Raw genomic sequence first — 17,233 nt, 5'->3', positions numbered from 1 at the left:
ACATCTCCCCTGAAGGAGAAGGAAAAGCCACCAGCTCCGAAGCTCCGCTACGATGAGGGTGGCACAAGCGTGGTGCCAGAGGCACAGCCCGGCCGGGGGCACAACCCTGCCCGGGAGCCGGGGGCACAGCCCCGCCTGAGGCACAGCCCTGCCCGGGAGCCGGGGGCACAGCCCCGCCTGAGGCACAGCCCTGCCCGGGAACCGAGGCACAGCCCTGCCCGGGAGCCGGGGGCACAGCCCCGCCTGAGGCACAGCCCTGCCCGGCCCCGCCGGGGTCCGTCCGCTCCCGGACGGCGCTGGCGGCGGCGCTAGGACCGGGCGGGCAGCGGCGCATGCGCGGGCGCCGCGGGCTGGCGGAGCGCTGCGGGCGGGGCGGAGGGGCCGGGACAGCCGCGGGGCCGGGCCGGGCCGGGCCGGACCTTCGCCGGGACCGGACCTTTCCCCGCGCCCGCCGCAGGGCATGGGCGCCGCGGCTCCGCGCTGCGCTGCCGCGCCCCGGCCCCATGAGTGCTCGCTGGAGCAAGTGAGTGCTGGAGGCGTCCGGGAGGTAAGTGGCCGCTGTCCCACGGCCGCCCTGCCTCCCCCGGGCAGCGCGTCCATCCTGGGCTGAGAGGGAGCTGGCGTCCCCGGGCCGTGCCTCCGCTGCCCTCAGCTCAGCCCCGCTGTGCCCCTGGGATAGCCCGCAGCTTCTCCCTGCCCGCGCATGTATTATTTTTATGAGAACAGCTCGCCCCTCGCTGTCTCCGGGCGGGGCGGGAGGCGAGGGGAGGCTGCCGGGGGTCTCTGCGGGGCGCGGCCGGTCCGGGCTCGGCGCGGCTCCGCCGCCTCCACCTGCGCGCTGGTCCCTCTGTAAGGCGGACTCACCCATCCTCTCCCTCTCTCCCCCTCTTCTCCTGCAGGGCGCCGGCGGCCCGGCCTCGGGAGGGAGGATGTGGTGAGAGGATGGGGCTGTGTCCCGCGGGGGCTCGCCATGGCCAGGGAGGACTCGGTGAAGTGCCTGCGCTGCCTGCTCTACGCCCTCAACCTGCTCTTCTGGGTGAGTGCGCCGGGCCGGGCCGGGCCGGGCAGGTGCCGTCCCGGAGGCGAAGGGCGGGCACGGCCGCGGGCTGGCCGCGCTGGGCCGGAGGTGCTGCCCTGGTGCCCTTGGCCCCGTGCCAGGCAGCTCCCGCAGGGGAGTGCATTTTACTGGGGGGAAAAAATGCCTTTGGAAACAAGTAGGAAGTAAAATTGAATTAGGGTTACTCGTGGGAATTGGTGTATCTGTAATATGTACGGAGGGGAATATTCACGGGTGGCTTCTGGATGGGTGAGTTTCAGAGCATCCTATGACCCGAGATGAACTCCAAGCTCTCAAAGGTACTTGAATAGTCAGCCCAGAGTCTTTTTTGTGCATTCAGTGGACAAATCCTAAGTGGCAGGCAAGGCCTTTTGTTTTGAGGATTTCAGTCAAAGCTGTGTTTATAGCAGCAGGGTTTCTCACTCTCAGCACAAGTGGGTGTGATCAACTCTTGTTCCTTAAACTTTTGGAGCTTTGAAGAAACAGCAGGATGGATATTTTCAGAGTCCTCACTCATTTGCAACAATCTCTTTCACTTGAATAGGTGAGATTTGTGCATGGTAAGGGATGTAAATGGACGACCGCACGTCTGGGTCTCACACCTGGGGCTCACGTCAGGGCTGCCTCCTGAGGTGCTCTAGACTTGAATAATGCAGGGATGGGATCAAACCTAGTTTATATCTGATTTTTTTTCTACCTGCATCCAGCTCTGGGATCCCCAACCCAGGAAGGACATTGACCTGTTGGTGTGGGTCCCGAGGAGATCATTAGAGGGGTGGAGCAGCTCTTCTGCGAGAAAAGGCAGAGAGGATTGGGATTTTTCAGCCTGGAAGAAAGAAAGCTTTGAGGTGACCTATTTGGGCCCTTCCAGTACCTGAAGGGAGCCTACAAGGAAGATGGAGAAGGGATGTTTACTGGAGCATGTAGTGACAGGACAAGGGGGAGTGGCTTCAGACTGAAAGGGAGTAGGTTTACATTACATATTATCACGGAAGAAATTCTTACTGTGGTACCAGTGAGTTGCTGAAACAGGTTGCCTAAATAAATTCATTCCTGGAAGTGTTCAAGCTTTGAGTAACCTGTTCTAGTGAATGGTGTCCCTGGCCATGGCAGGGGCTTTGGAATTGACATGGAGTCCCATGATGACTGAAAACTAAGTGGAAATCAGAATATGAATGAAAGAGAAAACTGTTAAACAGCATGTGGAACAGAATGGTAGTTTTTGTGCAAAAATGATTGCTTTGTTCAAGCTGAGGTCATGAAGCCTTTGAAGTCCTGAATAAAACTGTGCAGGAAACTGTCTGGTACGGTCTGACTGTCAAGCTCTTAGAAGAGAACATCTGAAGTAAACTTCAAAGTGTGTCCTGTGTGCAGCTGTCCCAGTACATGTGATGGGAGTTCAGCATTTGTCATTGCCAGCTTGGTGAGGATAGATAGTGCATATGAAGCTCCTTAAGATGACACAAATGGCTAGTCTGATCATGAATACTGCTGGAAAACTGAAGGTGCAGATGGTGGCTGCAAAACACTGCTGTCTGCATTATTTGGTTGGGTTTGGTGCCTGTGGAAGCAGAGGAGTGAGAGAACTTTGTCAGTCACTCTGCTGCTATCCTTGTTGATTCTCCATAGTAGTGCTTGTAAATGTACAGCTGTATGCTCTGTTTGAAAATAAACTTTTTTTACTGAGCCCAGCTGCTGAGCTGTCATGTACCTGTGTGTGCATGAGAGGGAGGCAGGCAGGAAGTGTTGTTACAATGCTTTCTGTCACTTTTGACCCAAAGTCTGCTGACCTGTAAATAATCCATAAGCAATCAGCTGAAAGGCCAAGGCTCTGTTGTACTGGGTCATCATGTTTTATAATGGACCAGTAAATGTACTGCCTTTTCTGCTCCCGAAGAACATTAGTTTTGTGGAAGTGAGTGGATTGCTACTTCAGGACCTGCAGCTTGCAGAAAGCCTTTCTTCTTACAAGATGGAAATAAATTCATCATCAGTGCTCTAACTGTTGTTTATTAAGTGACTGGTGTTGGTCATAGACCTGATGATACCCTTCTGGAAGCTTTTTCCATGGTCAACTGAAGCATGCATCTGACTGCAGGAAGTCTCTTTCATAGCAGTGGAAGTTGCATTTTCAGGACATCCTCAGTCTTCTAATTTTTTTTGGCTGTGGTTTTTTTGACAGTGCCCTGGACAAGGAGTATCCATCAGACTAAATCCTGCAGTTAACATTTGGATTCATTCTTCTGCAATCCTCAGATATATTTATAAATGGGTATCACTTCTTAGCATAATCTGCAAGACTGAGGGATCCATCTTGATTCTATGTTCTGTAACACTACCATTTCCAGTATATTAAATTCTGGACAGCTTAATAAAAGAGAAGACCTCCAAAAAGGCATGATTTGGTGTTTTGTGGTCAAGACTTAGTGCTTAGCTAAGCAGCCTATTTTAGCTGTTCTTGAGGGAAGACGTGTTCCTACTGCTGTTCTTGGGGACAGTGCTGGTCTTTGTTATATCTAGATAGTGTGTGTGTTGGGACTTGGAGAAGTTTAGTTTTGATGGCTTTTCAAATATGTTATATGCAGTTTATGAGACTGCAGGGTTTTTCCTTCTGGTGGGGGCTTTGCTGGGTTGGCAAGCTCCCGATGCTGTCCCAGCTCATAGCAGTCCTGGGTGTAACATGAGTATCCTCATTCATTTTGAGCATGACTTGCCCTCACAGAATCCCTCTTTGCCACACTTTGCAGTGCTGCCACTGTTCTGTATTTTGCTGTGGTTGTTTTCCTAGTCACACCACCTTTGCAAGCATTTATACTAGGCAGACCTTGAGTCAGAGAACATGGTCAGCCTCTAATAATGACACAGACATATCACAGGAGATACTGAAGTGCAAGTATTCCCTGTGGGTTGTGCTAGAACAGGAACTGGCAAATGGTGCTGAATACAGGGAAAATTCAGCCTCCTGGCTGCTTACAGTAGTAGGAGATTAAGCAAAGCAGTAGTTTTGAGATGTACAGGTTTGTTCTACTTTTCTTTGCAGCTTAGCCATGTATGTTCGTTAAAAAAAGTTATTAATAGTTGAAATAGATGAACTAGATAGTGACAATAATGCAACTAAAAGCAATGCAATAATTTTATCAATTTTTTGGAAGAAAAGTGAAGTACAACATTGCAGGAAGTGCATGAAAAAGTCTGTATAGACTTTCTGTCTTGAGAAAACAAAATTTTTTTTTTTTCCTGGTGAGCATGTGAGGCAGGAGCAGCTGCTGTTGTGTGGCTTGTAATTGAGGATGACTGTATGTAGTGCTGCGGACAAATCAAGGTTGTAAGTTGAAGTTGACTGTGTCACAGGTGGTAAGGATCTCTTAACTGATGATTAATAGTGTCAGTGGATGTTTGAGCCAAGACAGTGATGGTGCCACTTTCCTTTCACCTCATGAGCTTTTTTTTGCCTAGGGATATGCTGTTTCTGTTGAGCAGTGTTTAAGATTTCCTTCAGCAGTACCATTTAATTTCACTTGTGTGCTTGCAGCCAATAAACACTTCTGGCAGGTAGTGGAAATTGTTTGCATCTATCTCGAGCTTGTGTTTGTGAACAAAGTTTAAAAAAAAAATCACATTAAATGAAAGTGGAGCATGCTTCCAGTTAGTTTTCCATTTGAATACTTTGCACACTTAAATCTAGTTTTGCCTATGTGTACTGATTGAGAACTCAGAGCAAGTGAGTATGTGTTGTGCTAGGAAGTAACTAAGGGTGGTTGGAAGCAATGATATTTTATTTCCTGTTTTATCCAACTTCAAATGCATGTGTTGAATCTTGTAATTTTTTGCTTTATTTTTCAAGTCTGTTCTGAAATGAGAAAGAAATCAGTCTATCCTGCCTTCTGTGAAACCAGATTCTGCATAGAGGTTGTTTCTCCTGTGTTTTGACTTCCACTCTTGTTGGTGGGATTTGTAGATACTTGGAATGAAAATTCTGGGGCACCGTTTTAAGTGGCAAATAATATCCGTTGAAATGAACACTGCCTGGCCAGGTACCTGTAGCACAGTAAACTGTGTTTTAGGCTAATATCCTCTGATTTTAGAGACTGCAGTTTAGACATGTGGAATTAAAACCTGCTTTTCTTAGCATTCTTTGTATAAAGAAAATAGCTGTGGCTTCTGTGGGAATATGCTGTCTTTTTAAAGGAATGCTTTCAACAGAGAAAGCTATAAGAGGACTTTTAAAGGACCAGAACTATTTTTAATTCTGGTATTTGAGAAATCTCTTACTTTTTGGTTTCTTTAGGCTGTAATATTTATACAACATTGTTAACATCACTAGAGTATGTCCTAACAAAGTAGAGTTCAGCCATAAGTTAACTTTGAGTCTACCTCTATATACATTTTTATTCCAAGTATCTTTGTAGGTCATGTGGCTCACCCTGAGTGGCATATCAGCTGTGAATTGCTGGATGAGTTTCTGGAAAACTGTCCTGAAATAGAGTGGCTTAATGTGCTAATGGAAATGGAGAAAACAAACTCAGATCCCACCCACATGTTAGAAGTTGCATTAATATGCTTTTTAATTGCCATTCAGAAATAAATGAACCACAGACACTTTGTTGGTAATACTCACAATTAACTCTGTGGAACTCATTGCATCAACCTGGAGGATGAATCACGAACCTGTGCTGACAAGATTCGAGCCCATAGCTCAGGGGGAAGGAAAATTTCAAGCTGTCTGTTTATAGTGGTAGACCACAATCTGGAGCAAACTGGAAGGTTCCATCTGGCATGTAGGTACTTGTACATTTTTTCTTTCTTTAAATTCACATCTCCTTTTGTAGAAAGTAGCTGTCCAGTTATTCATGAATCTCCAGTACCCTGTGCCCAGTATGCTCCTGTACCCTGACGATTCTCATCTTGAGTCTGTGGCAAGCTCTAGACAAGGCTCATAGAATAATAACAATTTTTAAAATATCTTGTAGCTATTTCACAAGGTGTAGGAGACAGTTTAATTTTGTGCATTTTTATAGGACTATGTGATTTAAATAAAAATGCAGGTTCATTTTAGTCATCCTTGTGTGTTCATGGGTATTCACGTGTAAAACAGGAAAGTTGGGTATAAATCCACTAACAGCTAACGTGTAGTCTTGTGGATCATAGGAATCACATGCTCTTTTTAAGAGATATATATATATATATACATATATATATACTGAGTTTAAAAATAATTTGCCTGTATCTCTGAGATTAACTACTGTCCACGAATAAAAGCAAACTCTTAAAGAAACAAAATTAAGAGTATATTGTATATATGTGAAGGCACATCATGGTGATGTGTGGATTGCGATACTTGTGAGCGTTGCTCTGGATTACCTGTGATGAGCAGCACATGCCTGTTCCTCCCCAAAGCAAAAGATGTCTTGACTGTGAGATGATTACTTTCGAGGGAAAAGTGGCACAAGTCATGTCCTAACAAGAAGTGCAGTGCCTGAGTAGTTGCAGAGAGGGTGCTTGAAGAAGTATATGTACTTCTTTATCATTCTTTGCTTTTAGTGTACCCTTGTTCTACACAGCCCAGAGGTTGATGTGGGCCCAGAGGTTGATGTGGGATACACAGTAGGACTGTACTTCAACTTTGTTTGCATGCTTGGGCTCTTGTTCTTTCTGCTGTGCTTCCTCTGGGCACCTTGAACAGCCACCTGCTGAAAAGCTGGCTCATGTTCCCCAGGAGGGTGACCTCTCAGTGCTCCAGCCTTACTGCAGAGTGTGTGAGTTCCAGCCATGCCAAATGTGGAGCAGGTTGCTAACTCACTGTTGCAGCTGTGCAAGCAAACCCAGATTCAAAGTGCAAATATGAACGTGCTTCAGCTGTTTACTGATGTGGGAGGGGACCAAGGCATAACCTTGTAGGAAGCTTAGCTAAAATGAAATGTTGGAATATCTATAGAATCAAAGGTGCTTTTTTAGCAAATAGAGGATTTCCCTTTTTTATGGGCAATTTTTTCTCTAAACATTTAAGTTTTATCAGGTAATACAGAAAAACAAGGCCTCTTGTTCCCCCTCCTCCACTCTGTCCCAAAAAAACGTAGCTCTCTGTTTATCCATGGATCTGAGTTATCTGTGTTTGTTCAGTGATCTGAATATTGAACCTAATGGTGAAAATCCTGTAAAAGCATTGCAGCATGCTCATGACCTTGTAGTGGTGTATCCCCTCTGTCCTTTGGTAAGGGTTAGTTATAGCTCAGACTACCCAAATCAATTTTAACAGGAAGATTTTCACAAGGTTTGTGTCTTGGGTTTTGTTTGTTTATGGTGGGTTTTTTTTGTTGCCTTTTTTTTTAACTAAAATTATAGGACATATTTTGATGAATGTTGTCGTATCTTGAAAGTCATTTTCTTGTAGCCAGAAACCTTTTCATGCAAAGCAGGTTGCTCTGTCGTGCTGTTAGTCAGTGTTTCATTATGGATATCAGACATGGCCTGAAGATGTTTACCCCATCTGTTGGAATAAAAACGATCATGTGTGACTTTTGGTATGGAAGATACTTTTAAGCTTTCCTCCGATTTAATGTTTAAAAAATATTCTGAAATTTGAGCAAAAGTAAAATGAATGTGCTAGAATGCTTAAATGAAAAAAATTATGGGAGTGTGAACACAGGTGTGGATATAGCAAGATCAATTGGACTTGCTCCCTTAAAGACAGAAGTCCATGTTCATTTACTAATTGGAAATGCAGATTTATTTTCCAGTTAAGGTATGGCCTCAGAGACACTGGGAGTAGAAATTTCAAAATAATGGCTTAAAAGATATACTTAATGAATTGCAAATGATTTTGTATTTGAATTTTGATGTCTAATTTATGTAAGAGAGTTCTAAAGACAATTTAAACTGTGCTTGGAAGTGATCACTCCTAATAGCTGAAGTCTGTTGTTGGATATTTTAATTCAGTTTTTTGTCTGAGAAAGCTTTAGTAGCTTTAAAAACTTTACATTAGAAATTAATTTGAAAATTCAAAATATTATTGTGCGCATATTGCTCATATACAAAAATAGAATTTATTACCTAAGTTCAATCAGTGTGAAAATATATTTAAAATAGAGCATTCCAGTAGGCATAATTGTGAACTCCTCAGTGTCATGTTGATGGCTATACAACATACTGTGACAGTTCAGAATTAAAACTCATAGTGACTTTTGCAGCCAGCTGCAACAAATAAACATTTTATGCATACTGTCATGTCATACTTACAGCACAGCAGACTGGCTGTCATCAGAGAAGCTTGAATGAGAACTTTTTGGGGAAATGATGTTACTGCTAATGTGAGAATTGTCTTAGCACTTTTGTCATAAACTTGTGTTCTTTCATCTGATTGCTTGATACAGATTTTAACTGTATTATACATATTAATCTGTTTTGAAGCAGTGACTGAAGTGGGGACTGCCAGTTTTTTGGGACCACTGTTTTACCGTCTTTCAAATGAACCAACAATAGCTGTAATCAGGACCTTGCTCTTGCCCGTGACTTCTTGAAAATCACTTGGCAGTGAATTGCAGTGATGTGCCTGCTGCTACTTGCTGGTGGGTTTGGATGTCCACCAAGGTTTTTGGGGAGGCTGTTCTTGCCTGCTGAGTGCCTGGACTCAGTTGTACTGCTGCTGGTGTTGATGGACTTGTTGTGCTGCTGGCTGAAGGTCTGCATGTGCTGTAGGTGGTGTGAAGTGGTGTATGCCTGGAGCTTTCTTGATGTCATCTGGCACTTGAGGATGTTTAGTGCTTTTACAGGGCTGCCCATCTGCACATTGAGTCAGCAGGAGCTCTGGAGGCCAGACATGTTTGTTGTGTTCTTGCTGTGATTCCATTGTGGCTATGGAGCAGGTGAGCAAGTGGATTGATGGATGGGAGCTAGAACTTGATAATCTTTTGTCACTAAAATAAACATCAGTCATTATGTAGGACAGTCTGGTGTTGCAGAGGCATCTTTCATCCGTCAAGGTGTTGGTGCCCTGAGACTCACTTCTGGTGATCAGAGGGGATGCAACTTTTTCCCCATCATTTCCTTCTGTTAGGGAAGAGGTACCAAGCACTTGCTGGCTTATGTGCTGGGAAATACACATGTTGTAATGAACTTATTTCTGAATTGCTATTTTGAGTTACCAGTTTGCTCTTTTACAGGCATCTTTTTTTCAAGAGGAGCCTCTTGAGTATTTGCCTTCACTTTCTGCCCCATGCCTTTCGGCTACCCCAGCTGGACACTGTTACTGACTTTCATGCCAGGGAATGAAGTGTGTCACAGCACTCTGGCTTTCAGGTCATTCAGAATAATAATTCACTGTAGACTTTCTTGAAAATGCAGTGCCCAAAGGTGCCTCACTAGGAATTTGATTGGCAGGAGAGCGTTGCACAGGTAATTGTGTGTAACATCTGTTTAGCAGAGAGGTAAGGCAATATGCTTGCACTTCAGAGTCATGCTGACCTAGCTCTTGTGCATTTTAAGAGTAGCAGAAGTTCAGTAACACGTGAAGCAGTTAATGGTGGTGAAAACATGCCAGGCACAGGGTAGGTGAGTAGTTGAGCAGTAACCTGGCTTTCACAGGCTTTATAGGTGGAATGTTCTTGCATGTAATTTGCATCAGCAGGAAACAATAGTAATTGCTAGTTATTCATACTAAGTGAGAATAGTCAAGGGGAATCTAAATGGCTAAAATCTTTCTGAATGATGCAAGAGGCCTTTCATAGAAGAGTTTGTTCTTATGAACTGAAATGGTGTTCATGTAGTTACATTATTGGTGAAGGTTATTATTCATGTAGTTATATTATTGGTGAAGGTTATTCCTAGGTTGAAGGAAGCAGTCCTTTTCTTCCAGTTGCTGTTCTTAGATGAAAAAGGAGTCACATTTTCTGATGTGATTACTGAGCATTTCTGTAGAAGTCACAGAGCCATGTGTTGGCCTCAGCTTGGTGATATATCTGCCTAGATTTTCCTTGGATTTTTTGTGGGCAAAAATACATGTCTAGGTAGAGAAAACTCAATTTAGGCAGACAGAACAGAAATGAAAATTCTTGTCCTTCCTGATTTGCCTTTGCACACAAGTCCTTCTAGCAGACGGAATGATTCTCTTAGTGACAGAACTCTGCTCAGTACTTTTGGTGTCCAGGAAATCCTTTCTGTCCCCTCTGCCTTTTACCTGTTTGCTCTGTGATCTCCCTGTTGTCTGTGAGTAACCTGCATGCTTCAGTATGCTGCCAGATCTTACCTCTGCTGAAAGAGAGTTTATCCTTCCTCAAAATCCACCCCCTCTCACTGCTGTGTACAATGTGTTGCCGCATGCTGACGGCTGAAACAAAATTGGTGCAGCCTGAGAGTGCCTAATGGACAGCAAGGAGCAGGCAGTCCACCAGTCTGGTGTGTGAGGAGGAATATTATTTAGAAAGTGATCATTTTTCTAGTACTGCTCTTCTAGCAGGACCATCTGGCTCTTAATGAAAGTTTCTGAGCAGTGGTTTGATGGACTTCTCGCTTCTGAACACCGCTGTTGTAAAATGAAGTAACCAAACTGGGCTACATCTTAAATATATCTTAAATATTTTACCATAAACAGAGTGGATATGTGAGATAATGCTTTTCTGTGTGCATCAACAGGCCTTTCAGGGAGATTTGGAGGGTTAAAAATGTTTTGTTGCCTTTTGACAACAAGAAAGTAGGCTGGCTGCTGGCAGTCTGCTTTACCTCTGTAGTGTTTCTGACTGCTTGTGTGGTATGACTGCCTGATGCTTTCTTAGGCAATGGCTGGGAGGAGTTTATTTAGGAGGAGATTCCAGTAATCTTGTTTTCCTTGTTCCTGCAGCTTCCTGCAAATAGGACAATAGAAAATGTTCTTTACTGTTACTGTTTCACCAGCCAAAACAGATCCCACAGGAGTGAATATAGTAGCCACGTAGCGTGCACTAGCTTCCAAGAGTATGCTTGCAGCATGCCAAGCACCAGCTCCTGCAGGCAGCACTCACAGCCAGGGCAGTGCCTGTACTTTGTGCATCCGATCTGAAAAGCAGGAAGAAGCTTTGGGATAGCTGCTGGGACTTCTGTGAAATCTTAAAGGCAGAAGTAGTTTGCTGTGGGCATGCTGCAGGCTAGGAGCCAGTATGGACACAGAGTGACTTTTCCTATTAGGTTTGAACCACTTAACTTGTTCTTCAAAACACCTTCAGGGAAATATGAGGGCATGTGAGAAGCTAGATGTTGAGGACCACAGGGGAGATTAGCACTTTTTACTGCTTTAAGAAACTGTAAGTATAATGCTGATGTGTCCTGTTATACTCCTATGCAGTTCATGAAAACAGGAGTATTCAGGAAAGTCAGCATGCTTAGGATTCCCTCCCTCAGCAAGACAGTGGTGCTTCTGAAGTCCTGCCTCTTCTGTGGCTCAGGCCCAGTACCCCTGTGACAAGTGAGTGAGGAGTGCCTTGTCCTCTAGCAGTACCTCTGCTGCAGCAGTGCCAGAGATGGTGCTGTCACAGGGTGGCAGGCTCTGAGTGTGTTGTTCGGGTTTGGCTTCTCAAGAAAATCAGAGGGCAGAGCTTCTCCTGGTGTGCTGAAGTGTACAGTGGCATCAGGTGACAGAAATCCATGTCTGCTGAGGTGGTGGCAATTCTAGGTGGGGAATTATTGCCCAGTTTTGGGGATTTACTTGCTGTGGGAGCAGTCCTAGTGAAAGTGCAGTGGCTTTATGCCTTTGAAGTGTCTGACATGTTGGATACCCAAATGCTTTATATGGTTAATAATTGAAATGCAGTTAGTTTTATTTTCATTTTATGGTTCAAGAAACTGAGGTGTAGTATTCATGGTGTGACTGTGTCAGAATGAGCAAGAGAATCAGATTCTTCTAAATTTAACCCAAGATAAATCTTCTCTCTTGAGTGTCAGTGTATCAGGACTGCTGTATCAGCTTTTTCTTCACTAGCTGTGTACCTGGGCATGGCTTCATGGTTTCCTGCAGACTGATGTGTATCACTTGTAACCCTGAGGAGTCACTGATTTTAGCAGTGTAAGCACTCCCTGTTGTTTCTATGGTTTGTTGTGCAGTGGTGGGAGAGGAGCCAGCAGTAGCATCACTACATGGAAAAGATTATTGTCACTGGCATCCTAATACTTGGGCAGCAAACCAATTCTAAGCATATAGAAGTACAGTTTTGGGGACAGTATGTTGTTCAAATAAATGAATGCATGAAAGATGTTAGTGATGATTGATCCTCTGCTTAAATTATGAATGATCATGTAATTTGCATTAAACACATGATAAATAACTTAATGTTTTCTTTTTAGTTGATGTCCATCAGCATATTAGGGGTTTCTGCTTGGCTGAGAGACTACCTGAATAATGTTCTCACTTTAACTGCAGAAACAAGGTAAAGCTTTAGTTAAACTTCTAATCTGTGTGGGTTACTGATAAGGGTAGATATTGTTCATTCTGTGTGGTAAGCTTCTTAATTAGGACTTGTAGAATTCAGAATCTTTCAGTTAAGCTGAACATTGATGTATTGGAAGGTGCATTTTTTGCCCCAGTTTCGGGCACCAGTTGAAATTAGAAAAAGGGGAAGGGTAGGGTTTCAATCATGTGCCTTTCTCTTCTGACAGGGATCAATTTTTGGTCTGTTGACAACATGTAATCAGATTATATTACTTTTTAGTTTTGAATACTTTATTCAGTCCAGGGATTTAGAAATTCTATTAATTTTATTACAGCAGTGCTTATGAGCACTGGTGATGAAACAGGGCCTCATTTTGCTGCATACTGTGCAAGTGCAGGACAGGAAGATTACCTTTGCTCCAGAGAGGTTTTGGACAATGCAGTTTTTGGTACTCAAATGCAGCATTTGGCTTTAAAACCATGTTGAAGAGGTTTTTGTGAAATGTGTAAGGTGCTGGAAGAATGCATCTGCTAATCACCATTTTATTCTTAATGGCTGTATTTTTTTCTTTTATATCTTTTTTTGTGTTTTTGCTTGTTTTGATTACTGTTCTGATTGGTTTTTAGGGTGGAGGAGGCTGTCATTTTGACTTACTTTCCTGTGGTCCACCCAGTTATGATTGCAGTCTGCTGTTTCCTCATCATAGTTGGAATGCTGGGATACTGTGGAACAGTGAAAAGAAATCTGTTGCTCCTTGTCTGGGTATGTTTCATAACTTCTGTTTTGTTTCAGGAGTGTTAGAAAGGTTTTAATCCACAGGCACTAGATAAATACTGATTATTTTTTATTACCCTGTTGAGTTACGGTATCGGTGAGGAATTGTAATTGCAAAGCACACAGTGGGAAATAATTTATTGCCTAAACTGCATTATGCTGTGACTGAAAGACAAGCAGTGTCTCAATTGCAAAAATTCACTTCATTTAGTAGAGGAGTTGCTGAAGGGAAAAATAACTCAAACTCTTCAGTACTAATAATTATAGGGACATGAGTCTGAGTACTCCCTAATAAACCCGTATGCTGCTGTTTTGACTCCTAGCTGAGCAACAGCTACCTAACCTAGACTTTGCATTATTCCACTGCTGACTGTGTGTGTAAAGTAACAGAACTTGTAGGTGATGAAAGTTATTCTGAGTGTGTTCAGATACTTCTTTTTCTCTTACATGGATGTGGAATTTTGCAGTTGCATTTGGTTGCGAGCAAGTTTAAAAATAAATTCCAAATACCCATCTTCTTCCTTCATTTGGAGAGTATATAACTGAGCTGACAGCAGCTGAAATGTGGTAGTCTCTCCTGCACAAAGCTTTGTGTACAGTTTAACTGTGATGTGGCTTTGACTGTCAAGGGAGCTAAACACCATGTTCTTCATCTGGAAGTCAGTGAATTTGGGGACAATTAAAGAAACAGTCAACCAAAAAATGCCGCTCCAACAAAAGCCCATCAAGTTCACACAAATTTTAAAGCTTTAGAGTTAAAATTTTTACTCTGTTGGCAGTACTGAAATCCAGGAGATCCAAGAGTGCCATGTATCTGTATGCTTCTTAAAAGTGTAGCTGTAGCTCTTTGCAGAATTGGACTTTGTTTTTTAACGTGAGGATGAGCAGGATTCCAAGCACTCTGTAAGTTGAAGAGAGCAGGAGCAATGAGGTTTATCAGAGGTTTATCAGACTTGACTACTGTAATTGCAATAGGAGAAATCAGACAGCTAGAACCCTTCAGCTCTTGGGAATATCCAGGGTCCCATACAAGTAGAGTTGGGCTCCTGCTGTTTTTTCACTGCACTGTGTGTTAGATTCTCACAGAGTGCATTCAGTTGAATTTTTCTTGTGGATCTCTGCAGGCTTAAGTATGTGACACCTAAACCTCACAGATTTTGTGAGGTTTAGGTGCCACATAAAACACCATAAGAAATTGGCTGAGATTTATGGAACCTTTGCTTTTCTCTAACAGAAATATTCTAACTGCAGAATAAACAGTTGCAAAACTTTACTGTGGTCTTGTATTAAAATATCTTTTTTTAAATTTTATTTGAGAGGGTTGGAGAAAGCTTTATTTGATATTTCCAGCTGAATGTCTGTGACAGAAGTGTTCCTCAGTTGCAAGAGGGCAGTGCTGTTTCTCTTTTGGATAGTTTGTTCAGCTTGTATGCAGTGTGAAGATTGTTCTTTCAAAACTGTATTGTTGGGGAAAACTCTCATTTAAATCTGATCATGTTAGAGTAACAGAATGGTCATGCATTTTTTATTTCTGGATCTTAATATTGCAAGTCAGTAGAGACAAGTTCTAAGACAATTAGTTATGGGCATGTGTGTAAGAGTAATGGATTAATGTCATTTCATACCATATAATTTCTCTAGTAATCTTTCTTACATATCTTAAAATGGCTTTGTACATATTTTTGTTTTATCTAAACAGTGAAAGTATTAAAATATGATAAACTTACTAACATTAGGGGTTTTTGTCAGGGTATAAGATTTCTTTCATAAAGTGTTCTTTATTTTATAGTGGTGGTAGTTTTTAATACTAGTTAAATTAATTAAAAGGTAAAAGTAACTATATGATGTTGATCAGTGCCACATAATATCCGGGGAAAGAAAAAGCTATTTTCAGTATAAGCTTTGAAAAAACCCACCTTACTACTTCAAGAGATAATGAAGTTAAAACTAGTTTTGACCTTCACTTTATTTACACTGCAAGTGAAAAGAAGAAATAATTTCTAGCCTTTAGTACCATCTGGAAATAAATAATTTGAAGTGTGTTTAGGCAGTCAAGTTAAACTAAATCAAAACAAGACATTTCTATCATTTTATGTTGCAATATTTCATTTTCAGGAGCTTGAGATTTGCTCTTGCTAAAAAAACTGATAAGCAAAACTAAATTATATCTTCCTAAATATGTCATTGTCTTTGATTGATTGTCAAATGAATGCAGTTATGTTATACCATACAGAAGTATGCCCACATAAGTCAATGCTTCATTCATCAGACTAATCAGAAAACTGGTGGATCAACAAAATGAGCTTTTGTTCAGCCAGATGAACTAAAAGAAAAGAACCTTCATGTAAAACATTAACAACCTCTTCAATCATGCTTTTAGTCTTCTTTTTGAAGTACATGAAAGCCATAATGATGGCATGCACAGATAATTGGATACAAGTCTTGACGTTCCTGGCAGCATGCTCATTGCAAGTGCTGATGTTAATTGAAATGGATTTTTGGAAAATGTAATAAAGTGTAAAGACAATAAAATAAATACAGTGTTCAGTTTTAATACATTTTAATACATAATCATTTTCATTTCATTCTTGAAATTTTGTCTTGGAGTTAAATGCTTGAAACATTTCTGTCTTCACGTGGGGGCATAAGTATAGATCAAACTCATGTTTGCTCAGCTTAATAGTAGGAAAATGTAAAACCTCAGTCTTCTGAGGTGCATGCTCTGGACTTTTTGTAGAACCAGCATTTTAAAGCTATGATAATTTCATTTTAATTACTTCAGAAATATGTCCTGTAGGGTAGTTGGTCTGAAGAGTCCATGTGTACCTTGAGTTTCTATATTTTTTTGTATGTGATTGACCAACATTCTCATGTAGAAGTAGCTGTGATGCCAGCCTAAAGGGGAAGATCTGAGCTCTTCCAAGTCACTGACTTAGATGCATGAAAAGTGCAAGGATGGGAGAGTCCCAATTTTATGGTGGTTGGTACAGTTCTTTCAACAAGATTGCTTCTGGATTTGAAAAAAAATACTTTGCCTCTCTTCTTCTGAGGCTCTGTTTTGGATTGTTTTCAAAGTTTCTTGTGCACATTGCCTAACTGAAAAAACCCAAACCCTAACAAAGTGCATATATTCTTTAAGAGTAGTAACCTAAGGATGTGGGTGGGTTGTTTTTGTTTTGTCTGTTTGTTATTTTAAAATTTTGTTTGGGTTTTGTTGTTGGGGGGGGTTGTTTATTTGGTTGGTTTTGTTGTTGTTGTTTGGGTAGTTTTTTGAATTCTTGTTTTATTAAAATAACAAAAGTAAGCTCTGGTGCTTAGCAAGAAGAGCTTCATAAAAATCTTACTTGAAAATAATTGCTGGCTGAAATTTTCATTGCAATTTCTTGTATTTTTAACCATGACTTTTCTGTAACTGCAGCATTCACATAGCACAGGATTCAAATTTGTGTGTGTTTTCACAAAGGGGAAAACAATTAGAAATATTTGATGGTCAACAGGGCAAAGCCTGTTAATGATTTTTATCACATAGTTGACAGAGTAATAAATATTCCTCAGAACTAAACATTGTTAGACCCTGTTGGTGTGTGGTTAAACAGCTTATTAATTCAGTTCTGGTGGAACCTGGTTATAAATAGGACCCTGGTAGACTAAGCTGTGTAGTGAGTTGAAACACAGCCAGACAAACCATCATTAAACTTGTGGTTTCTGTAAGTCTATCTAAAGAATGCTGAGATACTATTGACTGTATCACCTCTTGTGGCAAATACTTCTATGTACACACACCCATTTCAGTCCATGTGGATGCAGAGGTGACAGGGTTGATTAAATTTGAACATCTGCTATTTTGCAAGATACCAATAATTGCTAATGTTTTCTTCCTAGAAGGCATTCTTACACTGTGTGAAATGTTAGCTGCTCTACAGTACCACAGCATCAGCTCTTCTGTAGTACTTATGACTACAGTTGGCAGGAATTAATATGAGACTTCAGTGATAACAAATTTTGTTGT

The 17,233-nt window shown here is 41.9% G+C and overlaps 1 protein-coding gene across 1 annotated transcript in view; it reads left to right on the top strand.

The window, feature by feature from the left end:
- The first annotated feature begins 412 nt into the window (after positions 1-412).
- TSPAN12 (tetraspanin 12) overlaps positions 413-17,233 on the top strand; it is a 41,037-nt gene continuing 24,216 nt past the window's right edge. The window contains exons 1-4 of the mRNA XM_058805243.1: positions 413-547; positions 900-1,036; positions 12,365-12,447; positions 13,077-13,212. Coding sequence (XP_058661226.1) covers positions 971-1,036; positions 12,365-12,447; positions 13,077-13,212 — 285 coding nt within the window. The 5' untranslated portion in view covers positions 413-547; positions 900-970. The remainder of the gene's footprint in view (positions 548-899; positions 1,037-12,364; positions 12,448-13,076; positions 13,213-17,233) is intronic.

This window comes from Ammospiza caudacuta, chromosome 5 (assembly GCF_027887145.1).
Source record: "Ammospiza caudacuta isolate bAmmCau1 chromosome 5, bAmmCau1.pri, whole genome shotgun sequence".
In the NCBI taxonomy this organism is placed as follows: Eukaryota; Metazoa; Chordata; class Aves; order Passeriformes; family Passerellidae; genus Ammospiza; species Ammospiza caudacuta.
This window is presented reverse-complemented; position numbering and strand designations above follow the sequence as displayed.